The sequence below is a fragment of the Hyla sarda genome, chromosome 3 (assembly GCF_029499605.1).
Source record: "Hyla sarda isolate aHylSar1 chromosome 3, aHylSar1.hap1, whole genome shotgun sequence".
NCBI lineage: Eukaryota > Metazoa > Chordata > Amphibia > Anura > Hylidae > Hyla > Hyla sarda.
In genome coordinates, this window is record NC_079191.1 from 213,956,989 (window position 1) to 213,977,822 (window position 20,834).

The 20,834-nt window shown below is 41.6% G+C and overlaps 1 protein-coding gene and 1 long non-coding RNA gene across 2 annotated transcripts in view; one reads left to right on the forward strand and one right to left on the reverse strand.

The window, feature by feature from the left end:
• Nucleotides 1-3,518: 3,518 nt before the first annotated feature.
• Nucleotides 3,519-5,374, reverse strand: LOC130361025 (posterior protein-like). The gene has a single exon (XM_056563585.1). It carries the CDS (start codon nt 5,365-5,367, stop codon nt 3,709-3,711), a length of 1,659 nt encoding a protein of 552 aa, XP_056419560.1. The 5' UTR covers nt 5,368-5,374; the 3' UTR covers nt 3,519-3,708.
• A 5,292-nt stretch (nt 5,375-10,666) lies between these two features.
• LOC130362088 (uncharacterized) overlaps nt 10,667-20,834 on the forward strand; it is an 80,815-nt gene continuing 70,647 nt past the window's right edge. Inside the window, exon 1 of the long non-coding RNA XR_008891274.1 lies at nt 10,667-10,762. This is a non-coding gene — a long non-coding RNA (uncharacterized LOC130362088). The remainder of the gene's footprint in view (nt 10,763-20,834) is intronic.

Sequence of the window (20,834 nt, forward strand, 5' to 3'; positions counted from 1 at the left end):
ACATCACATTCTTATCAGTTATATTCTTTTACATTGATCTGCATGAACCCACATATCCATATCCCTTCTTTTCATGCATTTGACCCCTTTCTTGTCCACTCGTTTGACCTTTACAACCTGATCACTCAGTTTCACTGTCACCAGGAAAGGGCCCATCCAATTTGCATCCCATGAAGATTTAGGCACAAAGTTCTTTACCATTACCCTGTCTCCTACTTCTAGTTTAATCGGTGGCCTGCCAGATTCTTCTTTTGCCCTTGGTGCCATATTGGAGGCTGCAAAGTGCAGATATTTCTGTATTTGGTCCTGTAACTGTGTAAGGAATTTTTCTTTCTCGGCACTCTCCCTCATTGGTGTACTAAGCTGTGGGTCTGCAGGGTGGCACAGGTTCATTATCCTACCAGTCATTAATTGATATGGAGTGATTGAGGTTCCTCTTGCCTCTGTACCCCGTATGGCCATTAGAATTGTGGGTAAGTGGCATAACCAGTTATTTCCAGATTGTAATACCATTTTTTTAAGTCTTTCCTTTAGCGTTCTGTTCATTCTTTCTACCATCCCTGATGATTGGGGATGATATGGTACATGAAATTTCTGTTCAACATTCAACATCTCACACATGCCTGTCATGATCTTCCCTGTGAAATGTGTGCCCCTGTCTGATTCTATGACCTTAGGGAATCCCCACCTTGAGATGACCTCCCTCCATAGGGCTTTTGCTGTTGCTGCTGCAGTGTCTTTCCTCATGGGCAAAGCTTCCACCCATTTAGAAAACACATCAATTACCACCAGCAAATATCGGTACCCTCCAGGAGCGCTGGGCAAAGGACCAACAAAGTCAATTTGCAACCTTTCCCATGGTCCTTCTGCCAACGGTATCCTGGACAGCACAGGCCTTTGTCCTTTTGGTCTTGGGTTCATTTGAGCACAGATCAAACATTCTTGCATAACCCCCAGAACAGTGTCTTTCATGTTCTCCCACCAGTATTTTGCTTGAACAAATTTTAAGGTACCCTCAGTGCCCATATGACCTGTCAGTCTATGGTTTTCTTTTGCAATGTCCTTTTGATACTGACATGGTACCACAAATCTAGGGCCGTCTGAGGTTTCTCTAAGCAACAGATCATCCTGGAGAATGTAGTTTTGGGGTATAGGTGCTATCTCTTCCCTAATGGAGCATTTGATTTGCTGCAACTTAGGGTCTTTATCCTGCTCCGCTGCTAAGCATGGTGTTGGTGTTCTAACAATAGGCAGGCATTCAAGCTCTACATCGATTTTGTCTCTGTCCTCACTGTCATGTTCATCCCAGGCCTGCCTTCCCTCAATATCATAGGGAGTCCACCTGGCCCCCATGACTGCTGCTTCTTTTGCTAGCTTGTCTACCTCATTGTTGCCAACTGTAATTTCATCCATGCCCTTCTGATGTGCCTTTACCTTTATTATTGCTATTCTTTGTGGTTCTAAACAGGCTTTGTCCCAAATGCCCTTCAACACTGAACCATGCGCAAGTATCTTGCCTGATGCATCACTAAATCCTCTTGTGTGCCACAAAGGCATGTACTCAGTTAGTGATCTAGTAACATAAGCACTATCAGAAAAGATAGCAATTGGGCCTGACTGAAAGTGAGAAATGGCTTCTCTTACCGCTTCCAACTCTGCTCTTTGAGCGGAGAAATTTCTTGGGCACTTGATGAGAACTCGTTCATAGGTCTGTGGACACCACATGGCGTACCCTGTATGAAACTGTCCCTCTTCCCAATACCTAGATCCATCTACCCAAATTTTAAGATCTTCCTTTCCGGTTGTCAATCTAAACACTTCCTGTGTCTTAGTCCTATGCACCTCTCCACAATCATGTTTCTCGCCTTCGTATTGCATCAATTGTGGCAGCACATAGGAGGCACTGTGCGCTACAGTGATGTTTCTTGGTGTCAGATCTACCAGCCATCTAGCTACCCTTTGAGATGACACCCCACTGAGTGTCCGCTCCAAGAGCATCTTGATGGGAGTGTGAGGAGTTTGTAAGATGATTTTGGCAAACCCCACTATGTGTTCTGTAGCTATGACTGCCCAGTGCACTGCCAAAAGATTCCTGACACAGTCCTCAAATCCTATTTCCACAGGACTCAATAACCTTGATAGGTATCCAACAGGAACCCATTTACCTTGTCTCTCCTGCAGCAACACAGCCGTAATTGCTATCTTGGAGGCGTTAACCTGTATTGCAAATGGTAAATCTGGGTTTGGATTGCTTAGAGCAGGTGCCTGAGTGAGGCTGATCTTCAGCCTAACAAAAGCTTCCTCATGCTCTTGCATCCACTCAAGGGGGTCTGCTTCTCGTGTGTTCCCTTTCAAGAGTTCATAGAGTGGCTTGGCTTTCTCAGCAAACCCCTCTATGAAGTCCCTACAAAATCCAACCATTCCCAAAAATTGTCTGAGGGATGTTTTTGTGTTTGGCCTAGGTAATTTCTGTATAGTTTCACACTTGTTTGGGTCAGGAATCCTCCCCCCTTTTGAAACTATGACTCCCAAGAAGGTCACTGAATCCTTCATTAACTGGGCCTTAGTAGGATTTAACTTAAGGCCTGCATTTTCAAGAAGCGCCAACAACTCTTTCAGTAACACGTAGTGTTTTTCCTTGTTGTCAGTTTGGAGCAATATGTCATCCACATATTGTACAATACAGTCAGGCTCCGAAAATGACAACAATATCTCAACCATGCATTTATGGAAGTACGTTGAACTGGACTTGAAGCCCTGTGGCAACCGACAAAATGTGTACTGCTTCCCTTGAAATGTAAATGCAAATTTGTACTGGCAATCAGGATGTATGGGGATTGAAAAGTACCCATTTGAGATATCTATTGATGAGTACACCGTGGAAGATGGTTTTAGCGTTGTCATCATGTCGGGCATTTTGGCGACCACATTTGTAACAGGAGGGGTACACTTATTTAATGCCCTATAGTCCAGAGTAGGCCTCCAACCATTTGGTTTCTTGACTGGCCACAAGGGGGCATTGTTTGTTGACTGACACTCCCTGATTACATTTTGGGCCAGTAATTCCTCCAGTATTTTTTTGATATATGGAATGGACTCAGGAGGTATTTTGTATTGCCTCTGGGGAGGGGGATCTGGGCCTTCTACCATCACTACCATGTTTGAAACTTTGCCACAATGAGTTTTTGATGTTGCCCACACATTGTTATGTTGCCACAAAATATCAGCCAGTTGTCTGTCCTCAGTTCTTAACAATGCAGCAGGGTCCAGAGAGTCAGTACTTTTGATCGCATCAATTCCATAGTTGTCAGTAATCATCCTAAGGCAGCCTTTGTATCGTGATCCTTTCCACAACATCCAATTACACAGATCAACAACAAGCCCATGTTCTCTCATCACATCTGAGCCAATAATTGTACCTTCGTGTGTTGGAGATAGGTACAGGCTATGCTCCACACCTAGGTTTCCCATGTTTATATTTACAGGCACAGATTGTTTAGAGGGTACCAGCTGTCCACCAAAGCCTCTTAGGAAAATGTGTTTACCATTAGGGTTCACAGTCAAATCCAAATTAGTCAAACTTACGGCTGCCCCCGTATCCATTAAAATCTTTGTACGATGGCCCCCTACCGTACCCTGGATACGTGGTCTACCGCCCTTGTCCCTATCTAGCTGGCACACTAGGGACAACACAGGGGCCTGACATCCCTATTGTTTCATATAAGGATTTGTTGGAGGTGGGGCCTTTAATTCATCTGGCATCTCTGCTATTGCTTTGCCTATCCTCCTGATCTCCTTCAAAAGTGGACCATATAATGTAGCTTCAGGAGTCTGAGGTACTCTATCAGCTTCATTATTTAATCCTTGCTTTTGTTGCAGTTTTTTTGGTATCAAATCTTTGCTGTTACCTTTCCTATTACTTCTGCACTCTCTCATAGTATGACCCATATTTCCACACTTGTAACACTTTCCCATAAATCTCACTTTGCCTTCATTCTTAACTACCTCTGATATTCTCTTTTGGGGCTTGCTGTCATGACTAGTCTCCTGAATCCAGTCCTTTAAGATATTCAAAAAGGCTTGATAGGAATTTGCATTCCTTAAGGCAATCTTTGTTGGATAGTCAACAAAAGTGCATTTATTAGCCATTGAATAGAGAAAACTGCTGTCGTCAGGAGACATGTCAGGACAGTTATAGGTAGCACGAAATATGGTCAAATATTCACTGCAGAAAATAATTGGGTCATCCCCTCTCTTTAACTTAGCATTCTCTAGGGCATTGGTACCTCTGGTATCTCTTCCTCCCATCACTCTATGCAACTCTTTCAGCCTATCATTTGCATTTCCCCAGTTGGAGTTGAGTTCTGCAGATAATCCTTTGTGAGTGCCCACAGGAGGCTGCAACTTCTCACAAAGCTGAGATGGGAGCCATACACGAAATAAGGCACATGCATCTCTATTGTTGAGATTATACTGCGTAACCACAGCTTCCAACCTATTGGAAAAACTAATGGGTGAGGCACTTGTATCAAATTTCCCCAAAATTTGGCATAGGTTTGTTTTGTCCTGTATAGAGAGTGTTGTGGATTGGACACGATTGCTACCATGAATATGCAAACTATCCCTTCTTTGTGTACTTCCATCTGATACAGGAATAAAGAGAGAGGAGCTATGATCTGGGGTCGATTGTAGATCATCTGCAGTGCAAATAGGCTGCTCCTCCCCCCATTTCCTATCTCTTTTCTCCTGTTCAGGGAAACCATACATTTGTGTTTGATTGCCACAACAACAATTATTAACTTCAGCATTTTCCTGAGGTCTCAAGGTCCCACTGCAATGCTCTTTATGAACCAATTGTTTATTAGCATCATGTAACTGATTCTTAAGTGCTCTCACAACATCATCATTCTTTGCTTCTTTTTCTCCTAATGATGCGATTTGTAGATCTCTAAGCCTACATCTTTCCTCATATTCCTGTATTTCATCCTCCAAATCACAATTCTGTTGAACCAGTCTATCCACTTCCTCTCTGAGCTCTTCACACTCACAACCATCACTTCCAGCACTAGCAATAGCCACAGTAATATCCTGTTCAACCTTATCCAGCTCACCCCTTAACTGAGCCTTTTCAGAATACCATTGCAATTCCTTTTGTTCTGCAATCTCTTTCATTTTCATTAACATACACAACATATTAGCTAATTTCTCTTTCTTTGCTTTTTTACTCGCCTTTCTATGTTTGCTACTCGCATTCTGCTCATCACATTGTTTCATAATATCATTAAACTGGTGTGTCAAGGCATCATCTGTACAAATCTTAAAACTAGCAGATGCATACTTTCCAACAAATTGATTTACAATTTCCATTTTTACCTACAATTCCTAGAACTACAGACAACAATAACTAGATATCACCAACTTACTATAGCCAGTAAATGATAATACGTAAAGAAACAAAGATATCTCAAATAACTACTATAGCCAGTAAATGATAATACACAAAGAAACAAAGATATACCAAATAAACTACTATAGCCAGTAAATGATAATACACAAAGAAATAAAGATATCTCAAATAATTACTATATTATTGAGTAATAAGTAACTACAAAGAAACACAAAATTACTACAAACAGTAAATGACAATTTACTACACCAGGGACAAAGATTTCACATAATCCTCCCTACGGTAATTCACACTCCAAAATCACTTTCAGAGTCTCATGACCTTACCAATTCCTGACTGACCGTACCTCATATACCTGATCAACTACCGATCCAAGATCCAGGCCAAGAGTGATCTCCTATTGAGGCATAAGGCTACTTCCCCTTAACATGAGGTTCAGAGAGCTTACTCTCCCTCACTTTCCTCGCAGAGATGTCTGGTTTTATCCTTTAGATCCTATGAGTACTTCAGTCAACAGGGTACTAACCCTAACTTGCTGGCAACAATTAACACTTTAACAATTATACAGGCCTGAACTTCATAGACTATCAACAACACACATAACATAACATTGCTTATATACGATACAAGTAAAGGAACTTATACTCACCAAATTAAACGCGTCCGCTCATTGATGCAGTGTTTTCCAGAAATTCAGGTTGATTTCTCAGGTGTCTTTTAGTATCCACGAACCAGCATGCTACTTATCCACCAAGGAAATTTCCCCTCGCTCTGTCTCTCTTGAAGTGGTTTTGGTCTGGTCACCATGCAGGATACTCCTTGGACTTTCAGGAACTGGATAAAGCAGATTTGAACGTCTGGGTTCTTCGTAGAGTATTGTATTCCACGATCCGCTGGGGTGCCAAATGTTGTATCTGTTGTAATCTGCTACCTACTCTATCCTGAATTAGTCTTTGAAATATGAGGAATCCAGACTTTAAGAAATAGCTTATTTACTTAGCAAAAGGAAAAATAACATGAAATGCTACAAAGCAAAATAAAATAAAGTATATAGCAAAACCTCCCTTCAATGTCCTATACTTGGTAAAGAATATAAGCATTAATAAACATATAAAATATAAAACCTAGTATCTAGATCTAATACTAATCTACTGCCATACAATTTAGCCTAGTATATATATCACATCAAACCACATTCACACCCATAACTCCACCCTTTGCTCCGGTATTGTCCGGCCTTCTTTGTTATAATCTCTCCAATCAACTCGCAGTAACCAGATACGGGTCAGTCTCTGAATATTGTTGCAGTAGGTACGTCTTCCTGTGGATGGCGCCCTTGTACCTCGGATAAGTCAATGGGAATTACACCTTGATCGGGTGACAGGATGTCTACTCCATTACAAATGCAAGTCCTTGGGATTCACACCTTGATGCCAACAGGATGTTCACTCCATTATAGATGCGTAGTCCATTGTGTGCGACACCGCAGGGGCTGCTTTCATCTCCTCAGGACAGGAGGCTCACTTTATCCTTGTGGTTCAGCATTGTTGTTTATGGCTTCCCAACAGTTTAAAACCAAATGTTCAGGCTTATCAATACTGCTGCTTACAATAGGATCAAACAAGATGTCCAGATGCCAGGCCTATTGACATTTCTATTTACACCTGGGGGAGAAAGCATATTCACTCCCCATATCCTGTCTTCCCACCATATCTGATTGTATCAGTCCAATGTTGACTTCCAACAGTGTATATTATAAAGGAATTTCAGGGTTGTTCCGATTTTTATGGACCACAGTACATTACAGTATTGTATTCAGAGGGTGCACTGCACAGCAAGGTTATATTCAAATGGTACAATGTGTGGTAGTTTTATATTCAGAGAGCGCAGTGTATGATAGTATTATATTCAGAGAGCGCAGTGTGTGGTAGTATTATATTCAGAGAGCGCAGTGTGTGGTAGTATTATATACAGAGAGCGCAGTGTGTGGTAGTTTTATATTCAGAGAGCGCAGTGTATGATAGTATTATATTCAGAGGATACAGTGTGTGGTAGTATTATATTCAGAGGGTTCAGTGTGTGGTAGTATTATATTCAGAGAGCGCAGTGTGTGGTAGTATTATATTCAGAGGGTGCAGTGTGTGGTAGTATTATATTCAGAGAGCGCAGTGTGTGGTAGTATTATATACAGAGAGCGCAGTGTGTGGTAGTATTATATTCAGAGAGCGCAGTGTGTGGTAGTACTATATTCAGAGAGCGCAGTGTGTGGTAGTATTATATTCAGAGAGCGCCGTGTGTGGTAGTATTATATTCAGAGAGCGCAGTGTGTGGTAGTATTATATTCAGAGGGTGCAGTGTGTGGTAGTATTATATTCAGAGGGTGCAGTGTGTGGTAGTATATTCAGAGGGTGCAGTGTGTGGTAGTATTATATTCAGAGGGTGCAGTGTGTGGTAGTATTATATTCAGAGAGCGCAGTGTGTGGTAGTATTATATTCAGAGAGCGCAGTGTGTGGTAGTATTATATTCAGAGGGTGCAGTGTGTGGTAGTATTATATTCAGAGGGTGCAGTGTGTGGTAGTATTATATTCAGAGGGTGCAGTGTGGGGAATTCAGAGGATACGGTGTTTAGCAGAATTATAATAATTATTGTTTTCATATAGAGGATCAGAATCCGCTGACAAATTAAGGAGTCATCGGGGTGTAATTTTCTGCAGAGAGAAGATTTATCTGACAAAGTCACAGCGGTATGTACCATCAAAGCTGTCACCTGTAGTCACTGATATTATTGTGTATTCTCCTCACTATGTCCCATCAGAGCTGTAGTCACTTGTAAGTTTTGCAGTTTTCAAGGGTGAAACAACAACTCCCAGCATAACCTTACCACTACTTAGGTCATACTGGGAACTGTAGTTTTAAATGGTAAAATCTTCTTTAGCACTTTCCCATTCTGTGACAATTGGTATATTTGATTATTATACTGGAAATTCTTTTCTGCAGCGTGCTAAACCACGGGCATCACAACTATACTGCCAACCTAATGTGGGGGAACTACAACCTAGTGTGGGGGAACTATACTGCCAACCTAATTGGGGGGGGGACTACAACCTAATGTGGGGGAACATACTGCTAACCTAATGTGGGGGAACTATACTGCCAACCTAATTGGGGGGGGGGGGACTACAACCTAATGTGGGGGAACTATACTGCCAACCTAATTGGGGGGGACTACAACCTAATGTGGGGGAACTATACCGCCAACCTAATGGGAGGAGGGGGGGGACTACAACCTAATGTGGGGGAACTATACTGTCAAACTAATGGGGGGGGACTACAACCTAATGTGGGGGAACATACTGCCAACCTAATGTGGGGAACTACAACCTAATGTGGGGGTACTGTACTGCCAACCTAATGGGGGGGACTACAACTTAATGTGGGGGAACATACTGCTAACCTAATGTGGGGGAACTATACTGCCAACCTAATTGGGGGGGGGACTACAACCTAATGTGGGGGAACTATACTGCCAACCTAATTGGGGGGGGGACTACCACCTAATGTGGGGAAACTATACTGCCAACCTAATGGGAGGAGGGGGGGGACTACAACCTAATGTGGGGGAACTATACTGTCAAACTAATGGGGGGGGGACTACAACCTAATGTGGGGGAACATACTGCCAACCTAATGTGGGGGAACTACAACCTAATGTGGGGGAACTATATTGCCAACCTAATTGGGGGGGGGGGGGGAACTACAACCTAATGTGGGGGAACTATACTGCCAACCTAATGGGTAGGGGACTACAACCTAATGTGGGGGAACATACTGCCAACCTAATGTGGGGGAACTATGCTGCCTTCCTAGTGTGGGGGAACTGGAACTATGCTGCCTACCTAGTGTGGGGGTACTATTCTGCATGCATACTTAAAGGGGTACTCCAGTGCCCCGGCGTTCTGAACATTTTGTTCCAAACCCTGGGTGCAGGCTGCGGGGGTTGTGATGTCATAGCCATGCCCCTTGTGACATCACACGGCACCTCCTCAATGCAAGTCTATGGGAGGGGGCATGTCGACCAGCGCATGATACTCTAATAGTGCCCCTCCCGAGACTAGACTCTGGATCCGCCCCTGTCTCGACCTCCTATCCCGACCTCCTATTCCATCCTCCTATCCCGTCCTCCTATCCCGTCCTCCTATCCCGACCTCCTATCCCGTCCTCCTATCCCTTCCCCCTATCTCGACCTCCTATCCTGTCCTGCTATCCGGTCCTCCTATCCCGACCTCCTATCCTGTCCTCCTTTCCCGTCCTCCTATTCCGTCCTCCTATCTTGACCTCCTATCCCAACCTCCTATCCTGTCCTCCTTTCCCGTCCTCATATCTTGACCTCCTATCCCGTCCCTTAATATCTGTACCAGGTATTGAAATATCTCCTGCCGCACAGAAGTTATGTGGGAACATTCATTTCCCATTGATTTGCATGAGACTTACAAAAACCCTGACCCTCATAAATGGGGGTAGTTAAGGGTTAAATTAACTATCCTATATTTTAAGTGGACATATATGTAACATGTGACCAAGTATTATCAAAATATCTCCAGTTGTTTGGAAGTTATGCAGTAACATATATTTCCCATAGACTTGTATGGGACTTTAAACGAAAACCTAGACCCTGGGTAAGGGTTAAATTACCTATCCTATATTTGTTGTTGACATATAAGTAACGTGTGCCAAGTTTCATGTTAATATCTTTAGCCGTTTGGACATGATGCTGGAACATACATACACACACACATTGAATTTTATATATATAGATAATGTAATAAAGAATAAAAAAAAATCATATTTGGTATCGCCACATGCGTAAATGTCCGAACTATTAAAATGTAAGGTTAGCTAAACCGCACGATTGATTGCGTACACATAAAAAATACCAAATTCCAAAATTGTGCATTTTTGGTCATTGTATATACCATAAAAATATTAATAAAATGCGATAAAGTCCCATAGAAATAAACATGGTACTGATAAAAACAACAGACCACGGCGCAAAATATGAGCCCTCATATAGCCCTGTATGTGGGGAAAAAAAAGTTATTGGGGTCAGAAAATGACAATTTTAAACATACAAATTTTGGTGCATGTAGTTATAATTTTTTTTAAGTATTAAAATAAATAAAACCTACATAATTTGGGAATCCCTGTGCCTGGCCCCGGACTAGTGAAGTTGCCTTGACAACAACGCACAGGGACGTCCGTGCGCAGCAGCCCGGAACGACCAACCCTCCCCACCAGACGGTCCCTGCATCATAGATGGCCCGGACCAGCTCACCCTTCCTTCCCACCGAGGGGAGGTGAGTAGAAAACTAAAGGGGGGGTCTCAATGATGACGAAGGCCTGGCAGTGGTCTTCAACCTGCGGACCTCCAGATGTTTCAAAAATACAACTCCCAGCATGCCTGGACAGACGATGGCTGTCAGGGCATGCTGGGAGTTGTAGTTTTGCAACATCTGGAGGTCCGCAGGTTAAAGACCACTGAGGGATTGACAGGTGGTGGTGATGAAAGAGGGGGGGGGGGGTGATGATGAAGGGGGGGATGATGACGGGGGGATGATGACAGGGTGATGATGACGGGGGTGTTAATGACGGGGGTCTGGATGATGACAGGGGGGATGATGACGGGGGTCTGGATGATTACATGGGGGATGATGTATTTCCCACCATAGGCTTATAGTCGAGTCAATAACTTTTCCTGGGTTTTTGGGGTGAAATTAGGGGCCTCGGCTTATATTAGGGTTGGCTTATACTCGAGTAAATACAGTACTGCTAAATATATATACTGTGGATTTGTCATAAATTGTCGTGTTGGCATAACCCTGTAAAAAAAAAAAAAAAAAACACCACCGTATTCTGACAGTGATAACTTTTTTATTTTTTGGGCCGACAAGTTGTGTAAGAGATTGATTTTTGTGGGATGGGCTTTACTTTTTTTGTACCATTGATGGTTACAGATTACTTTATCAGTTTTTTTTAAGATTTTTTGGAAAGTGAGATGAAAAAAATAGTAATTCCATGATTGTTTTATTTTTTATGGGGTTTAATGTGTGATATTTAATGTTTTTTTTACATTTTTTGTCCCCATGTCTAATTGCTGTTATACTACACTATAAAACACCTGCCCTGCAGTGTAGTATAATTTTCAGTTATAAACTGCCATAATTATATCCTGTGAGGAACTTGTGGCTGGCCCTCATAGGCATCTGTACCTGGCAGACCTGGAAGCCATGATTTAACCTCCAATATATAGCAATACATTTTGAAGGCAAGGAGGAAAACGAAAACGTAAAAATAAAATTGTGTTAAGTCCTTAAGGCCCAAATGGGCTGAGTCCTTACGGGGTAAATGGTCTATTCACACGTACAGTATTCTGCGCAGATTTGATGTGCAGGATTTTCAATGTAAACTGAATGAATGAACACAGCTTCAATGGGTGTAGCGACAGCTGGATGGGGGGAGGTTGCGATCATTCTCCACAGTGCTGCAAGGAATTGTAGTTTCTATTACAAGGCAGCTCAGCTGTGCTTCAATGGGGGGGGGGTGGCTGATTTATGGGAGAGAGTAAAGTGACTTCACACAGATAAGTGATCCTCGGACTTGTAGTTGGAGGGAAGGAACTGAAACAGGAAATAGCCATTTCACAGAAAGAAAACAGTTGTGGTGGGCAACTAATAATCACAAAAAAATTTGTTTGGGAAATAAATCCCCTCAGGGATAACCCTGACTAGAGGCACCAAAAAAAAACAAAACATTTTTTTTAAAATAAAACTTAACTTTCATTCTAACAAAATAATTAAAGAAAATTGTGCTCAGTGGCCACTAGGTGGCAGTGACGTATTGAAAAAACAGCACTGTTTATGGATGTTATTGGATATATTTATTATGCTATATAGCATGTATAGGTGTGTGAGCTGTTTTTATTCTGATTGTATTATTAATCGGCAGGCTGGCTTCACAAGCCACTATTTTCACTTTCAAAATATCCTGCATCCAGCATTGGTATAAGTTAGCTGGCTACTTTTTAGATATTTTTGCCACTAGCTTTTATTATAGCCTCCTATACATCTCTTAGATCCAATATCCCAGTGCTAAGCTAAAATTTATGTCCCTCCTGTCTGACGTTTCGCCATTGTCTGGCTTTTTTGAGCCTCGCGCTTTGAAAAAGCCAGACAATGGCGAAACGTCAGACATTTTTGGGTGCCTCCAGTCAGGGTTATCCCTGAGGGGATTTATTTCCCCAAGGAATTTTCTTGTGATGACTCACAGCATTTAGCCCCAAGACAAGTGCAGATCCTTCCTAAGAATGTCCATTACTGCCTGCCAGGTACGTACTAAAATCACCTTATGCTGGATAACCCCCTTAATTGACTGTTCTTAGTTCTAGTTCTTGGATACTTGGTCCATCTAAAGAAACGAGAGAATCATCTCTATTCTAGTCTAAAATATGTTAAAAACAAGTTCATCTTGTAAATGCCAAGGTCATAAATACACTGTACTGCATAATGTAATGAGGAAGGTTTCTATTATACACATTCGATAAGAATTAAATCAAGAGATCTCAAATAAAAATAAAACAATTCCATTCATGCAGTCTTCAAAAAATAAAAAATCACACCTCCATATTTATTTTTTGATGGGCAATAAATTGCATCTATTTGGTTTGCTGCTGACCTACATTTTAAATTACCCTTTAATACTACAAACTTGCATAACATTTTAATCTTCAAAATCAAGATACATACATAACAAATAAATAGTATTTAGATTGGAATGGTGGTGGTGATGATATACGTTTCGTTTCATCTACTTATTTTTATGTTATTATTTAAAAGTACATTATTAGAAACTGTCACATTGCATTTTTGTCAGATTCATTCCAGCCCAGCTGAACGCTTCAGGCTTTGTAGCATCACATTTTGGATCAGGCAAGCTGCCTTAATTAGACGGCATAGATGGAGACATCTTCACAATTTTCTTACAGTTTTACTTTGGTGGAAATCATCAGCAAATTGGCACACTGTTTTTTGCTTGTTACAGTGGTATCTTGTTATAGTTAGCTAACAGGTGTAAAAGAGTATTTGCTTATTAGCAATTTATGAGGTTTCCATGTGAAGTCCTGTATAGCACACTGTAGGGATCCAAGCACACAGCCATATTAAGGCTTTATTACAGAGCAATATTTGGTTGTCATTTAATTGTTTTGGGCTTTGTTTATACTTATTTTGTATGGAATACAATAGAAAAAGTGTGTAATGTTGTGTAAAAATAACAACATTCTTTGCAAGCAACATATTGGCCCTCATTTACTATTGTAAACCCGACATGTTTAGTCGGGTTGTGCGCCAGATTCAGTTGCATTGCGCCAGAAATTCCATCTGTGCCAGATTTTGCGCCAGAATTTGCGCCAGAATGGAAACAACTCCGACTAACTCTCCATTTTGGTAAGAAACCCCCAAAAAGTGGCATGGCCACCTGGAAAAGGGTGTGTGGTCTCCAAAAAGGGGCGTGTTCCCGAAATTTTTTTAAAAACACATATTTACTAAGGTTTCCACAGAAAATGTGGTGGATTTGAGCTGAGGAAAACCCCACAGATCAGAGCATGTGTAAGAAAAGCAAAGTGTAGGGAAAGTGGAAAATGTAGGGAAACCTTAGTAAATACCATGGAAAATAAATTGTAGGGAATTAAAACCCACAAAGAAACCTACACAACACTCTTAGTAATTAAGGGCCATTGTGCAGCTTTTTGTTATGTTGCTGTAGACGTTAAAGGGGTTATCCAGAGACCTAAAAAAAAAGTACTTCACATTGTGGAATGTACTTACATATTCCCCCTCCCTTATTTAAAACTACATTTCATGGCAATCTACTCTGCCAAGACCGTTAGAAAGGGGACGTAGCTTGTTGTTATGATGTCGAAAGGAGGAATAGCTTGATGAGCTATGATAGAGAGGGGATGACTTGGTTGGATGATGCTGGAAAGGGGGTTGTGGCTTGCTAGTATGATGCCAGAAATGGGCGTGGCTTACAAGGCAAGGAATAGCTTGATGGAGACAAAGTGGACTGAGGATGGCTGGATTTTCTTTACTTTCTGCATGTCATGGCATATTCCAACAGGAAAATTGGCTTATTACCAGTAAATTGTGTATAGTACAATGCAGTGTGTCTGACAAAATATGAATGTTTGCTATCTGGAGTTCCCCTTTAATCACTTGCCAACCTCCTTTAGACTTTAAACATCTGAGTGATCTGCAGATTATTCTGCATGACAATTTAAAATATGTGTTTAACAATGCCTGGTATCTGCAGGAATTACTGGGTCATAGGAAAACCCAGATTTTATGACCTTATAGGAGGCACAAAATGCAAAACAATAAATGTACATATATGTGAAAGGGAAAAATCTATATATTTTACAAATTAAAATAAAAACATGTAAGCACAAAGAAAATACAGCCCAAACCATGCCCTTAGCCCATTTCCCATTCCCCCTATAAGGTAATGTCCGTGATAGAAAGGGCATTAAATTTTAAACATTTTTTTGGCATCATGTTATGCTATTAACCCCTTACTTCTCTCATTCTAATAGCAATTTTTTGTAGATATAGCCGCATAAGGGCTTGTTTTTTTTAAGCGTAAGTTGCACTTTTTAATAAAACACCTTTTGGAGTTCATATAACTTATTGAATACATTTTGTTAATTTTTTATTTGGTGGAATAGTAAAAAAATTATTTTGTTTGTTATTTTGTATATATATATATATATATATATATATATATATATATATATATATATATATATATATATATATATATACCGTATATACTCGAGTATAAGCCGAGTTTTTCAGCACGATTTTTCGTGCTGAAAACACCCCCCTCGGCTTATACTCGAGTGAACTCCCCCACCCGCAGTGGTCTTCAACCTGCGGACTTCCAGAGGTTTCAAAACTACATCTCCCAGCAAGCCCTGGCAGCCATCGGCTGTCCGGGCTTGCTGGGAGTTGTAGTTTTGAAACCTCCGGAGGTCCGCAGGTTGAAGACCACTGCGGCCTTCAACATCATCCAGCCCCCTCTCACCCCCTTTAGTTCTGAATACTCACCTCCGCTCGGCGCTGGTCCGGTCCTGCAGGACTGTCCGGTGAGGAGGTGGTCCGGTGGGATACTGGTTCCGGGCTTCTATCTTCACCGGGGAGGCCTCTTCTAAGCGCTTCGGGCCCGGCCTCAGAATAGTCACGTTGCCGTGACAACGACGCAGAGGTGCGTTCATTGCCAACGTACTTTTGCGTCATTGTCAAGGCAACGCCTCTATTCCGGTCCGGAAGCGCGGAGAAGAGGCGCCCCCGGTGAAGATAGCAGCCCGGACCACCTCCTCACCGGACCACCTCCTCACCGGACAGCCCTGCAGGACCGGACCAGCGCCGAGCGGAGGTGAGTACTCAGAACTAAAGGGGGTGAGAGGGGGGCTGGATGATGTTGAAGGCCGCAGTGGTCTTCAACCTGCGGACCTCCGGAGGTTTCAAAACTACAACTCCCAGCAAGCCCGGACAGCCGATGGCTGCCCGGGCTTGCTGGGAGTTGTAGTTTTGAAACCTCTGGAGGTCCGCAGGTTGAAGACCACTGAGGGCGAATGATGAGAAGAGGATGATGAAGGGGGGGTGTGGGGATGATGAAGGGGGGTGTGGATGATGAAGGGGGGGGGTGTGGGATGATTACAAGGGGATGATGAAGGGGGGATGTGTGGGATGATAAGGGGATGATGAAGGGGGGATGTGCGGGATGAGAAGGGGATGATGAAGGGGGGATGTGTGGGATGATGACAAGGGGATGATGAAGGGGGGATGTGTGGGATGATGACAAGGGGATGATGAAGGGGGGATGTGTGGGATGATGACAAGGGGATGATGAAGGGGGGATGTGTGGGATGATGACAAGGGGATGATGAAGGGGGGATGTGTGGGATGATGACAAGGGGATGATGATGAGGATGTTAATGACGGGTCTGGATGATGACAGGGGGGGATGAGGTATTTCCCACCCTAGGCTTATACTCGAGTGAATAACTTTTCCTGGGATTTTGGGTTGAAATTAGGGGTCTCGGCTTATACTCGGGTCGGCTTATACTCGAGTATATACGGTGTATATATATATATATATATATATATATATATATATATATATATATATATATATGTATATATATATTTATATATTTTTTTTAAGTTTTAGTAGTTTGGCACACTAAAAACACTTTCTTATTAAAAATGAAAAAGTGTCACTACATTCCAAAACCTGGAGCTTTATTTATTTGTTTCTTGAAGGAGCTGATTGGAGGCTTGTTTTTTTGTAGAATTTTTTTTTTTTTTTTTGTAGTTTTTATTGGTATTATTGTTAGGTACATACAACTTTTTGTGCACATTTTTTTTGGGAGGAAGATTAGCAAAATACTACCATTTTCTGATTTTTTTTTCTTACAGTGTTCACCATCCAGTCTTGGAGAAGTTAAAGGGGTATTCCAGGCAAAACCTTTTTTTTATATATATATCAACTGGCTCCGGAAAGTTAAACAGATTTATAAATTACTTCTATAAAAAAATCTTAACCCTTCCAATAGTTATTAGCTTCTGAAGTTTTCTGTCTAACTGCTCAATGATGATGTCCCGTCCCGGGAGCTGTGCATGATGGGAGAATATCCCCAAAGGAACTACACAGCTCCCGGGACGTGAGTCATCAGAAAGCAGTTAGACAGAAAACAGCAACTCAACTTCAGAAGCTAATAACTATTGGAAGGATTAAGATTTTTTAATGGAAGTAATTTACAAATCTGTTTAACTTTCTGGAGCCAGTTGATATATAAAAAAAAGTTTTGGCCTGGAATACCCCTTTAAAACTTCATCTTTATTTATTCCATTAAAAGGAGCAAGGCAGGTAGAAACACTAATAAGTGTTTTTGATCTGTCTCTTATCTATTGTTACTTTAATTAACCCCTTAAGGACCAAGCCCATTTTGGCCTTAAGCCGTTAAAGACGCAGTCCATTTTGGCCTTAACCCCTTAAGGACCAGGACAATTTTCACTGTAGGACCAGAGCGTTTTTTGCACATCTGACCACTTTCACTTTAAGCATTAATAACTCTGGGATGCTTTTACCTTTCATTCTGATTCCGAGATTGTTTTTTTGTGACATATTCTACTTTATGTAAGTGGTAAAATGCTGTCGATACTTGCATCATTTCTTGGTTAAAAATTCAAAAATGTTATGAAAAATTTAAAATTTAGCATTTTTCTAATTTGAAGCTCTCTGCTTTTAAGGAAAATAGACATTCCAAATAAATTATATTTTGATTCACGAATACAATATGTCTACTTTATGTTTGCATCATAAAGTTGACATGTTTTTACTTTTGGAAGACATCAGAGGGCTTCAAAGTTCAGCAGGAATTTTCCAATTTTTCACAAAAATTTCAAAATCAAAATTTTTCATGGACCAGTTCAGGTTTGAAGTGGATTTGAAGGGCTTTCTTATTAGAAATACCCAAAAAATTACCCCATTATAAGAACTGCACCCCCCCCCCCCCCCAAAATTCAAAATGACATTCAGTAAGTGTGTTAACCCTTTAGGTGTTTCACAGGAATAACAACAAAATGAAGGAGAAAATACAAAATCTTCATTTTTTACTCTCGCATGTTCTTGTAGACCGAGTTTTTGAATTTTACAAGGGGTAAAAGGAGAAAAATCCTCTCAAAATTTGTAACCCAATTTCTCTCAAGTAAGGAAATACCTCATATGTGTATGTCAAGTGTTCGGCGGGCGCAGTAGAGGGCTCAGAAGTGAAGGAGTGACAATGGGATTTTGGAGAGTGAGTTTTTCTGAAATGGTTTTTGGGGGGCATGTCACATTTAGTTTTTGAATTTATGCTGAGAAGCAATTAGATCAAAATGCAATACATAGATGTGCGACCATGTCTTTTTTCTACTTAAATTCACATTGGGGGGGATTCATCAACATCAGTGTATGGCAGAGCTTTTTTTCTACCCCTTTCTGCTGCGTGTTTTTGTCATTTAGCTGCGCAAAATTTACTAAACTTGCACACGGGTCTCTGTGAATCATGTGCAGTAGTAGAATCCAGCCCATTTCAGCTTTTGAAAAAAATATAAGGCAGACTTCTACGTGTGCTCGGAGCTGGTGTGTATTTGTGCAAAAAAATGACACTTGCATTCTTTTTGTGCACAAAAAAAAAGACGCAGGTAGTAAATTCATGTCTACAGGAAAAACGGCTCTACGGTACACCTGAACGGTGACATCTTTAGAAAAAGTTCCACCAAAAAAGACGCACAAAAAGAACGCAGGAAATATCCTTGTGCAAGATTTTGCGCAAGAAAATACACCTAAAATGACTCTATATAGATTGATGAATTTGTGTTCATTGTGTTTTCTATCCCTCATATTTTTTTGTTTTAACTTGTGTCTGCACTCTGCCCCACTCCCTCAGCCCAACCGTATATAAGTAGTAGTTAGCTACACAAGGGCCTTTTCTTTCCTAGCAGCCTCCCAGTCTGACTGGGAGCACATGGTAAGTGAGCTTTTACACCCTGTTCACACTGCTGTGGTGCTGTGCGGCGTCCATTGCTGTCGTGGCGCTGTGTCTGTGGGGAGGTGCGACCCAGTGACTGGTTTGAGTGGCATTGGGGCCGCTCTGCCAGTGGGTCATTCCCCCTGTGGGCACTGGTGCTTTGGCGGTGGTGTTCGCCGCCCAGCGCTACGCCATTTTATGCTAGGGACGTTAGGGACCCACTCTAATTAGGTGGCCGTGACATGGCGAGTGGGCTTGTACCTTTTGATCAAAATGTATACTAACAAATAGTTTTTGAATTTATGCTGAGAAGCAATTAGATCAAAATGCAATATGTAGATTTGCGATCATGTCTTTTTTCTACTTGAATTCACATTTAGGAAGCCCCTATGGTGCCAGAACAGCAGAAAAACCCCACATGGCATACCATTTTGGAAAATACACCCCTCAAGGCATGTAACAAAGAGACCAGTGAGCCTTAACACACCACAGGTGTTTGACGACTTTTTGTTAAAGTCGGATGTGTAAATGAAAAAAAAATTTTTTTCACTAAAGTGCAATTTTTTCCCCATATTTACCATTTTTATAAAGGGTAATGGGAGAGAATGCCCCCCAAAATTTGTAACCCCATCTGAGTATGAAAATACCCTATGTTAGGACGTAAAATGCTCTGCGGGCGAACTACAATGCTCAGAAGAGAAGGAGTCACATTTGGCTTTTGGAAAACAAATTTTGCTGAAATGGTTTTTGGGGGCATGTCGCATTTAGGAAGCCCCGATGGTGCCAGAGCAGTAAGCTAACCCATTTGGCATACTATTTTGGAAACTACACCCCTCAAGGAACGTAACAAGGGGTACAGAGAGCCTTAGCACCTCACAGGTATTTCACGACTTTTTGTTAAAGTTGGATGTGTAAATGAAAAAAAAAATGACCCCCAAAATTTGTAACCCCATTTCACATGGAAATACCCATGTGTGGACGTCAAGTGCTCTGCAGGCGAACTACAATGCTCAGAAGAGGAGGAGCACCATTGAGCTTTTGGAAAGGGAATTAGTTTGGAATGGCCATGTGCATTTACAAAGCCCACCATGGTGACAGAACAGTGGACCCCCCACATGTACCCCATTTTGGAAATTACACCTCTCACAGAATTTAATAAGGGGTGCAGTGAGCATTTACACCCCACTGGCATTTGACAGATCTTTGGAAAACTGGGCTGAGCATATGAAAAATGACATTTTTCATTTTCACGGACCACTGTTCCAAACATCTGTCACACACCTGTGGGTCGTATATGCTCACTGCACCCCTTAATACATTGCATGAGGGGTGTAGTTTCCAAAATGGGGTCACATGTGGAGGGTACACGGTTGTGGCACTATGGGGGATTTGCAAACACACGTGGCCTTCAATTCCAGAAAAATGTTCTCTTCAAAATCCCAATGGCGCTCCTTCTCTTCTGAGCATTGTAGTTTACCCACAGAGCACTTTACAACCACATATAGGGTATGTTCTTACTCAGAAGTAATGGGGTTACAAATTTTGGGGGGCTTTTTTCCTATTTTTCCCTTGTTAAAATGAAAAATTTAGGGTAACACCAGCATTTTAGTGAAAATCTTTTTTTTTCATTTTCCCATCCAACTTTAAGAAAATCCGTCAAACACCTGTGGGGTGTTAAGGCTCACTATACCTCTTGTTACGTTCCGTGAGGGGTGTAGTTTCCAAAATGGTGTCACATGTGGGTATTTATATTTTTGCGTTAATGTCAGAACCGCTGTAAAATCAGCCACCCCTGTGCA

Excerpts from the sequence above, each read along its gene's own strand:
- LOC130361025 (XM_056563585.1), bottom strand. The coding sequence starts at position 5,367 with ATGGAAATTGTAAATCAATTTGTTGGAAAGTATGCATCTGCTAGTTTT.